General features: G+C 20.8%; 3 protein-coding genes across 3 annotated transcripts; 1 reads left to right on the forward strand and 2 right to left on the reverse strand. All coding sequences in view use genetic code 6, as the record gives it.

The window, feature by feature from the left end:
* Positions 1-557: 557 nt before the first annotated feature.
* On the reverse strand, positions 558-1,269 carry TTHERM_001144951 (transmembrane protein, putative; the record flags this gene model as incomplete). The annotated part of the gene is made up of 3 exons (XM_012800605.1): positions 558-590; positions 645-1,003; positions 1,089-1,269. 3 exons carry the CDS (start codon positions 1,267-1,269, stop codon positions 558-560), a joined length of 573 nt encoding a protein of 190 aa, XP_012656059.1.
* Positions 1,270-1,537: 268 nt separating this feature from the next.
* TTHERM_001144953 (transmembrane protein, putative) lies at positions 1,538-5,189 on the reverse strand (the record flags this gene model as incomplete). Its single annotated transcript, XM_012800606.1, has 9 exons — positions 1,538-1,890; positions 2,119-2,340; positions 2,520-2,744; positions 2,973-3,197; positions 3,333-3,341; positions 3,437-3,661; positions 3,889-4,113; positions 4,288-4,941; positions 5,141-5,189. 9 exons carry the CDS (start codon positions 5,187-5,189, stop codon positions 1,538-1,540), a joined length of 2,187 nt encoding a protein of 728 aa, XP_012656060.1.
* Positions 5,190-9,416: 4,227 nt separating this feature from the next.
* TTHERM_001144955 (hypothetical protein) lies at positions 9,417-10,464 on the forward strand (the record flags this gene model as incomplete). Its single annotated transcript, XM_012800607.1, has 4 exons — positions 9,417-9,870; positions 10,043-10,103; positions 10,161-10,218; positions 10,348-10,464. The coding sequence occupies 4 exons, from the start codon at positions 9,417-9,419 to the stop codon at positions 10,462-10,464; spliced, it is 690 nt and encodes a 229-aa protein (XP_012656061.1).
* Between the last annotated feature and the right edge of the window lie 25 nt (positions 10,465-10,489).

The following is a 10,489-nucleotide window of genomic DNA, read 5'->3' on the forward strand; positions in this document are numbered from 1 at the left end:
CTAACTCAATTAAATAAAATATGTTGGAATGATAAATGACTCAAACAGTAATACTATTAGAATAAAATTTCTTGTTAGTTTTAGCTCTTCCTTTGTTTCATTCTATAATTTCTATTTAACAATCATGTTAAATTATTATTTTTACAAAGAAACTTTGTTAAGGTAAATGTAAAATGAGTAAAATGTTCCAACACTAATTCCAAACAAAGTAATAATCAAAGGAATTTCGATGATTAGTTTTTTAGCATTAAAATTTTTTATATATTACTTTATTTAAGTATTGATTCCTATAATAAATATAGTCACTATTAGCTAAAAGTACTGAATAATAAATGAACAGAATATTATTTCGTAAACTTTAATTGATTTAGATTTTATATTTTGGTTTTAAATTTTAACGCTTAGAAAGTAAAATATAATAAATGAGAATAGGCATATTAAAAATAGGACCAAAGCTTATCCACAAGTAGCTATTGTGAAATAAGCTAATTCTACAGATTCAAATTTTGCATCATAATACTATATTTCTCTTGAATCTAAAAACAACAAAAATAAATTCAGCTACTTAAATGATTAAGATGGAAGCTAACCTAATATTTTATTTTATTAAAAAACTTTTAAAAATGTTTTATATTTGTTTTTACCTTTTAAAGAATTAATTAACTGAAATATATGAGCAGGAAAGTTTGTCTAGACTAAAATGAGATAACTTAATTTCTGAGATGTTAATCCACTCTATGAGACTCCAAAACTTGATGTTGACATAACATTTTAAGCAGCATTTAAGCCAATAGAACCATAAGAAGAAATTTACGATGTTGTTTAAGTTTATTATTGTATATATTTTATTTTTTCATTAGTAAATACTGTAGAATTATATGTTTGGTATTATTATAAACAAGTGGAATCTTTTAGAATAAACCCATCAAAACAAGATATACATTATTAATTGTTAGCAGCAGAACATGTTAGACAATTAGAATCACATGGAATGCAAATACCACTTTATAAAAAAAAAATTTTCAACAAAAATTTTTATTAATATATTAAAAACAAATTTAAATTGATTTTTAAAAAATAAATTTTACTTAATTAAATTACTACTGATTGGACAAACACATTTTGTATTTGAAGGATCTTGAATAAATGAAGTAGGGCATGGCGAAGAACAAGTTGCATTAATAGTTAGATAGTATCCAGTTATACAAGATACACAAACTGTTTATGAAGAGCATTTGTCACATTGAGAAGAGCAAGGTTGACATACATCATTCAGGTCTATAAATCCTGATGATAAACAAGGACATACTTTACTAAATATATTTTATTAAATAATTAATGAATTTAATTTTTAGTTTATTTTAAATAATGAACTTTAATAAATTACTTTTATAAAGTACTATTAGGGCGACAAATACATTTAGTGTTCGTTGAATCTTTGACAAATGTAGTAGGACACGATGAAACACAGGTGTTATCTATTGTTAAGTAAAATCCAGAGGAACAAACTTTACAAACTGTTTATGAAGAGCATTAATCACAATTAGAAGGGCACTATTAGCAAACACCTAAAACATCTAAATATTAAACGTTACAAGGACAAGTTTAAGTTTTGCTAAATTAAAATAAATTCATCACTTTTTAAATATTAAAATAAAATTATCTTACTTTTATAGAGAACTATTACTACGACAGATACATTTTGTATTAGTAGAATCTACAGTAAATGTGGGTGGGCATTTAGAAACACAAGAACCATCTACAAACAATAAATATCCTATAGAACATGTAGTGCAAGTTGATTATGTTGAACATTGATCACAATTTGATCCACATGGTAAGCAATCACTTCCTAAATCTATGTAGCCAGTATTACAAGGACATGCATTTCTAAATAAAAATATTTATTTTTAAGTTTTAGTTATTTATTAGATAAAGTTAAATATTTTTGATATCAAATCAAATAATAAAAATTTTTTTTTTTATTAAAACAATAAAAGTTATATAATTTCATGTTTTTGAAATAATTTTTTTTCTTTGAACTATTAATATATTTTGATAATTTTAATTGAGAGTTAACAAAAATATTTTTTTTAATATGTTTAATAATTATTTTACGCTGATAATGTACTATTAACACGACAAGTACATGATTAGTTAGATTTATCAATTAAAAAAGTAGGTGGACACGGATTAACACAAGTTCCATCTGGAAATAAGTAATATCCTGAGGCACATACCTTACAGGTTTTTTATGAAGCGCAATTAAGGCAATTTGCAGTACATGCTAAACAACTGCCAGAAACATCAATATAACCAGTATTGCAAGCACATTAATTTCTATATAAAATAAATAATAAGAAAAGGGTTATTAATTTAAATTATTATTTTTTTCAAATTAAAAAATTTTTTTAATATTTGTTGAAATTTTTTTTTTAAAACAAACTAAAAAAAATAAATTTATCTACTGTTTTTCTTTTGAAATATAAATTTGAGAAAAATTAAATAGAATTTGTTACCCTGGTGATATGGAGCTATTAGGACGACAAACACAAGATTAAGTTGAATCATTAGAAACAAATGTAGTAGGACATGAAGAAACACAAGTACCATCAATAAATAAGTAATATTTTGACTAACAAGTGGTGCATTATGTTTAAGATGAGCATATATCGCAATTTATAGGACATGATACACAATCACCTGCTTTGTCTACAAAACCTGTGTTACAAGGGCATTGCTTTCTTTATAAGTTTAAAATTTAATTCAAAAAATTTTTTTAATTTTATTGTAATATTTAAAATATTATAAATTATGGTTAAAAAATTAATTAATTTATAAATAAAAATAATTTAAATTAAATTTTTAAATATTAATAAGCTTTTATTTTTTAAAATAAACCAAAAAAAAATTTATTTATTGTTATTATTTTTGCTGAATAAATTTGAGAAAAATCAATTAGAATTTCTTACTTTGGAGATATCGAGCTATTAGGTCGACAAACACAAGATTAAGTTGAATCATCAGATTTAAATGTAGTAGGACATGAAGAAACACAAGAACCATCAATAAATAAGTAATATTTTGACTAGCAAGTAGTGCATTATTTTTCAGAGGAGCATGTATCGCAATTTGTAGGACATGATATGCAATCACTACCTAGATCTACAAAACCATTGTTACAAAGACATTAATTTCTTTATAAAATAAAAAATTTAATTCAAATATTTTATTTAATTTGATAATGACATATAAAATATGAAAAATTGGCGCTTAAAAGTTAATTAATAAATATAAATAAATTAAATAATAATTAAAATTTTTTAATATACTTGTTAGCACTTATTTATTAATATAAACTAGTAAAAAAATAAATTTATCTGCTATTATTCTTTTTGAAGAATAAATTTGGGAAAAATCAATTAGAATTTCTTACTTTGGTGATATGGTGCTATCAGGTCGACAAACACAGGATTAAGTAGAATCATTAGATTTAAATGTAGTAGGACACGAAGAAACACAAGAACCATCAATAAATAAGTAATATTTTGACTAGCAAGTAGTACATTAATTTACCGAGGAGCATTTATTACAATTTTTAGGACATGATTCACATTTACCTCCTACATCAATAAAACCTGTGTTACAAATACATTTATTGCTTGATAAAATTGAAGTTAATTAAAATATTATGATTAATTTTAGTATATAATTTAAAATATTAAGGAATGCGGTTTAAGAATTAATATAAATAAATTAAATCAAATTAAAAATCTTTAAAATACTTATTGAAACTTATTTTTTAATTTAAACTCATAAAAAAATAAATTTATATTCTGCTATTCTTTTTAAAGAATAGATTTAAGAAAATCAAGTAGAATATCTTACGATGATTGTTTGGAGCTATTAGAAGGACAATCGCAAGATTAAGTTGAATCGTTAGAAATAAATGGAGAAGGACATGAAGAAACACAAGTACCATCAATAAATAAGTAGTATTTTGACTAACAAGTAGTGCATTATGTTTCAGAGGAGCAACTATTACAATTTGTAGGACATCTTACACAATCAACTCCTTTATCTCCAAAACCTGTGTTACAAAGGCATTACTTTCTTTATAAAATCGAATTTAATTAAATTATTTTGCTTAATTTGATTATAATATTTAAAACATTAAACCTAATTTTGTTTCAAAAATTATTTTGAATTAATTTTGGATAGAATAACAACCCAAATAAGGTTCAACGAAAATTTATTATTTAAAAAAAACTTATCAAAACTTGTTACCCAGATAAACTACTATTAGGACGGCACTCACAACTATTATTTGAAGTGTTCTTTATAAATGTACTTGGACATTCAAAAACACAAGTACCGTCTACTATATTAAGAAATCCATTTGTTGGTTAGCAAATGGTGCAAGTTACACCTGCAGGTAGTAAACTACAATTCGATGGGCATGATACTATTACTCCATTGTAATTTTTATATTATCCTGAATTGCAATAAACTGCGTTTATTCCAGTTTAGTCGCATAAATATGGTTATTTATTGCAATAGCATGAAGCATTCTAATAACATAAACTAATACAATAGTATAAACCATTTGGTTAATATCCATCTTAGCATTTAGTGCAGACTGTAGGAGATGAGCATTAAACACAATATTAAGAACAAGATTAAATTAACCTAAACTTACTTTTAAATTGGGTATTTTGATAATAACTTAACTGAGAATTTTAAAGCGAAATGTTAATTTTTTCCAATTACGTCTAGTGCGTAATTGAAAAATTAAATGTGCAAACCCCATTTTTATCAAGATAATATCCATATTTACATACTTTACAATTAGTTTTAGTTATGCATTTATAACAATTTAAGGGACATTTTTCACATAATCCATTTAAATTAACATATGAAATATTGCAAACACACTTTTAGCTATTATTTATAAAAATTAATAATAAATATATCTAACTTAAAAAAAAAATCGAGAAAAAAATTTTCTCAATTTATGAATTTACTAAATAAAAAAAAAATTAATTTATGTATATAAATTTTATTTTTTTTAAGGTTAACTCGCTATGTTATTTATTAGTATATAAGTATTCAAATTTAAAAAAAATAAATTTAAATATACTCTTGCAAAGTGCTATTAGGTTAGCAAACACATTTATTTTAAGTGGCATCTAAAACAAAAGTTACTGGACAAACCAAACCAAACAATTTGTTTGAAATCAAATATAGAGGAGATTTAATTATTGTACAGAAATTAAAAGTAATAAACATATTATCCTAAATCTCGCACAAACTTAAATCCTAAAATATATTGATTAAAACATTTTATTTAAAGTTAATTAATAAATAAAAAATAATATTTCTTCAATACTAAAAAGAAATAATTTAAATCTTAAATTTAATAACTTAATAAAGCCTAAATAAGTAAAATAAAATGATTATATTTATAAAAGATAAAAATTAAAAATTAAATAGAATTATTTTTAAGAATTACAAATTCTTAAGCAAAATAGTTCAATTTTTATTAATTAAAATGATAAGGATATATCGAGACACTTTCAGAAATTAGTGTGATAACAACGATGTTAGACTCATAATCATATGTTAATTTATATTAAAGCTAATTAATATAAATTATATCCTAGTTTTAATAAAAATTTTAAGAATTAATAATAAAGGTTTAAATATTTTAACAATACATCAACTTATACAATAGAAAGATATTCAGTATCTGGAATATAAATAGGAGTAGATTATACCTAAAATAATTGTTAAACACTATAAAATGTAAAGATTCTTCTCTTGTACTCGAACGTAAATATCAAAATTATCTATATTTATAATAATAAGAATAAAAGATTTTTTAATTTTTGTTAATAATTTAAATAATAATTACTTATGGCAATTCTATTACATCTGAAATAAAAATTTTATTCTTAAAAGATACATTTAATTTTACTTAAGTAATAGAATCCAAAAGTCCTTCTTTATAAGTGATCACCTTAAGTAAAGAATCATTGCTGATGAATAGATTTTATTTACTCTATTAAAAAATAGAAACTTATTTAATAATTATTACAAAAATCAATGATTAAGAACAAAAATATCTTTTTATATTTAATGTAAGTCTTATTTATTGATATTATCATTTAAAAATAATGAAATCAATAATCGAAAACAAATTACTTATTAATTATCAATATAATTACAAAAACTTTCTTTAGTTACAACTTTTTTTAATTAATTACTCACTAATTACTTTTTATTTATAATTTGTATCCATTTATTATTTAATTTATTATACCTAATAGTTTCTATTTTTTTAATTTTAAGGAAAAAAAAGATTACTTTAATTAAATAGTCTCTGCTTTCTAAGATTGAAGAGTGTAATTTATTGTTCTGATTTCCTTTCAAAAATAAATTATTATCTAATTAAATAAAATTATGCCCAAAGCTAATATTTTCACCATAAAATATTGTTTGTGAATTTAATAATTCGTCAAAGCTTAAGCCCTTTAATAAAAATCTATTTTCTTTATCTAAGCATGCGTAAAAGAACATATTTTCCTATTTATTCATTTTAAATAAATATTTATCAAAATTTAATTATTTAAATCTATTTTTTAAAAATATTTTGGTTATCTTATTTTATAATATAATTTTTAATGATAGTTAATTAATTAATGAAATTACTATAGCCTTTACAATATTTTTTTTGCAATTAGATACTTCCTAGTAGATATAAGAAGAAAAATTATGTGTGATTAGGTATAAATTAGAGCTTTTAGCTTTATATTCTAAATCAATTGTTTAATATTAGTTATTCTTATTTATTAAGTAAAGAGTAGTCTTTTATTTATAAAAAATAAATATAAAGCATAGGTAGATTAGATCTCTAAGAAAAACTTACATTTATAACAAAATTATCTAAATAAGAATCTATGTTAATAGATCCATATATTTTTTATGTATCAGATATTATTCCCTACTTATCCAATTAACTATATTTGAGTTCCATATTACTTTCTTCTTAGTAAATTATGGAATTAGTTTCCTTATTTGAAAAAAAAATGTGTAATGATTATTAAATAAGATATTTATTTTTAAGAAATTTACCTTTATATATATGATTTTGTTTCTAATTTACTTTGGCAGAATATCAGAACATAAAATAAAGCTTAAATAGCTAGCGTATATAAAAAATACTTTTTTATACATAGTATATTTGTATAATGCTCTATATTTATTTAATAGGAAAATCAATCTTTTATTTTACTTTACTTTATTCAAACTTATTAATATTTATTTATCTATGAAATATATTAAAAACTCGAATTTTTGTTTACATTATCTGTGGTGTAATTAACTTAATTAATATCTTCTAATTACTGCATTATTTTTGATTGAAATTAATTTAATAAATGTCCTCATAAATTTATATTAACCATAAATTATTATAAAGTAGGATATTTCTTTGAATTTAACAATTTTAATTTTATTAATAAAAATATTCAAATCATGATTAATTTACTTGTTTAATGATAATTATTTAGATAGATAAAAATATTTTAATGCTATATTATAAAATATACTAAATAATTTTATTCCACTATGAGTTTTATAAAATAAGAATTGATGTTTAAGTCATTTATTTTATTATACTGTAAATGCTCATTAACTAAGGCATTCCCTAAGTATCTTTTTTGCCCAAAAAAAAGTGCCATACACCATAATCGAAAAAAAAAAAATTTAAGAAAAAAATGCCTTAATTAATGAGCATTTACAGTATATCTAATTGTTTTATTTGATATGCATCTAAAAAATTATTTATCTAATATATCTATTTGGTATAAAATAAATACTTGATATTAAGTAAAAATTTAATAAATAAATATTACTATTTAATTTAAAGCTAAAAAAATATTTATGTTTTAAGTTATTTTAAATTGTATGTTATAAGAAAATGTTATTTTTAGTTAAATAAAAAATTAAATTAATATTTCTATTAATTGTTTAAAGCTTATCTAAATATTTTTCGAATAATTTAATTATATTTAGAATTTAGAGTGAAAATTTAAACTAAGTTAGAATCTATCTACTAAATAAATTGCAGTATTAATTACTTAAAAATGATAAGTGCTTAAAAAATACTTTTATATATATTAATTTAAAATATAAAATAATCATAATAGCAAAATAATTTTAGATTAATTAAAATCAAATTGTTATATACTCAAAATATAAGCAATAAAAAGAGGATGAGTCATTCATTTATTATTCCAACATTCCTAATAGTTTATCACCTTTTGAATTTATTTATATTTTTACTTTAGTATTTTAAACATTTCCTTCCTTCTTATAGTTCAAAATCCTTATGGCAGTAACATATATTCAAAAAAAATACTAAATATTTATAAACAGTATTATTTATAATTCAACTAAAATAACAATTTATATTCAAGGTTATTTAAATTACTCTAAATAAACTTTACATTTTTCAAAAATAAAAAGTATTTTTAATTTCAAAAATCATCAAGAAAATTTAAAGAATACATTTATTTAAAACTAAATTATTTATTTAGATGGAATAAAAATAAAATTTTTCTTTTTATTTTATGATATGATAAATTTTTATTTTAAAAAATTTACCAAATTTTATAATTATTTAATCTATTATAGTTAGTATTTTTTATATTAATTGCTATTTATTAATTAAATTTATAAATTTTTTAATTTAATTCAACTTTATATTATTATAAACCTCATTATATACTATTAGTATTTATACTTTACACATTAAATCATTAAAATTTGTTATTTGTTTAGTTATCCAATATTTTGTCTCAGTTATATTAAAAATTTAAAATTAAGCATCAATAAATATTCTATTTATTTTATAACTCATTTCTCCATCTTAATATCAGAAAAAAATTTATAAAAAACTAATAAGTACAAACACACAAATAAGAAATATAAATTTGTATATATTCTTCGAATTTCAAAGTCATTAAAAATGAAATTTAATAAAATGTATTTACTTTGTTATCTATATAAAATTATTTTCACTATTATTAAAGTATCAGAAATATTTAAAATTATGAACTCCAGATAAATTACTTCTTTTTTTTCTTGACCAATATTTAGTTTTTACAATATTATTAAACACTTTTGAATGCTTGATTTCAATATCATAATAATTTTCTATATTATTTTTCTAACACAAAATTCCTCCACCTTAAGCAAACATTAAATCTAAACTATCATAAAATTCTTCTATTTTTTTTTCTTCCTTTTTCTTAATGAACATTTATTTTATAGCAGTAAACAATTTTACTAATAAAGCTAAAACCATGTAAGCAGGTTACTCTACTAAAATTATTTGAATTGTTATTATAAAAATGTAGCTAATAATATCAATTTATCTAACATAATCATTCAAGTTTTAAGATGTGCAGTAGATGTTTAATAGTAAATATAAAACGTAAAGGAAAAACCATGAAAAGTACTAAACTATAAAGTAAGCATTAGTTAACTTAGATTAAAATGGCATATAATACACCACTATTGATAGCTGGCTTAAAGATACTAATATTGATATTATACATATAGTCAGCCATTCTTAACTTAGCTAGATAAAATATGTAGGAATGATAAATGACTCAAATAACAAAATTATTAGAATGAAATTCCTAGTTATTGTAAGCTCTTCCTTTGTTTCATTCTATAATTTCTATTTCACAATTTAAAAAAATTATTATTCTTGCAATGAAGCTCTATTTAGAAAAATGTAAAATCCGTAAAATATTCCTAAAGATATTCCAAGCATAATGATGACTAAAGGAATTTCAAATAGTAAATTTCCATAATTTAATTTACTTACATATTGTTTCATTTAGGAATTTATACCAATTATAAATACTGTCATAGTTAGCTAAAGGTACTCAATAATAAATGAGCAGAATACTATTTAATAAACTTTAATTGAATTTGTTTTTACACTTTAATTTTATATCTTAGCAATAAGGATATAAAAGAGAACAAAAAAAAATAGGCATATTAAGAATATAGTCAAGGCTTATCCACAAGTAAATAATATCTAATAAGCTAATCCAACAGATTCAAATTTTGCATCATGATATAAGATATTTCTGGAATCTATAAATTCCAAAAAAAAATTCAACTGCTTAAATGACTGAGAAGGTAATTCCCCTTATATTTAATTTATTTTTAAGATAAATAAAAAAATGTTTTTAATAATTTTTACCTTTTAAAGCATTTATTTACTAAAATATATGAACAGGGAAGTTTGTTTTAACTAAAATAAGATAGCTGAGCTTCTAAGAAGTTAATCCACTCTGTGAAATTCCGAAGCTTGAGCTTGAAAGCACATTTTAAGTAGCACTTAAGCCAATAGAACTAAAAGAAGATATTTCTGATACTTTTTGAGTCAATTCTGTTACTTAATCAATTT

Source organism: Tetrahymena thermophila, assembly GCF_000189635.1.
Source record: "Tetrahymena thermophila SB210 genomic scaffold scf_8254049, whole genome shotgun sequence".
Lineage (NCBI taxonomy): Eukaryota > Ciliophora > Oligohymenophorea > Hymenostomatida > Tetrahymenidae > Tetrahymena > Tetrahymena thermophila.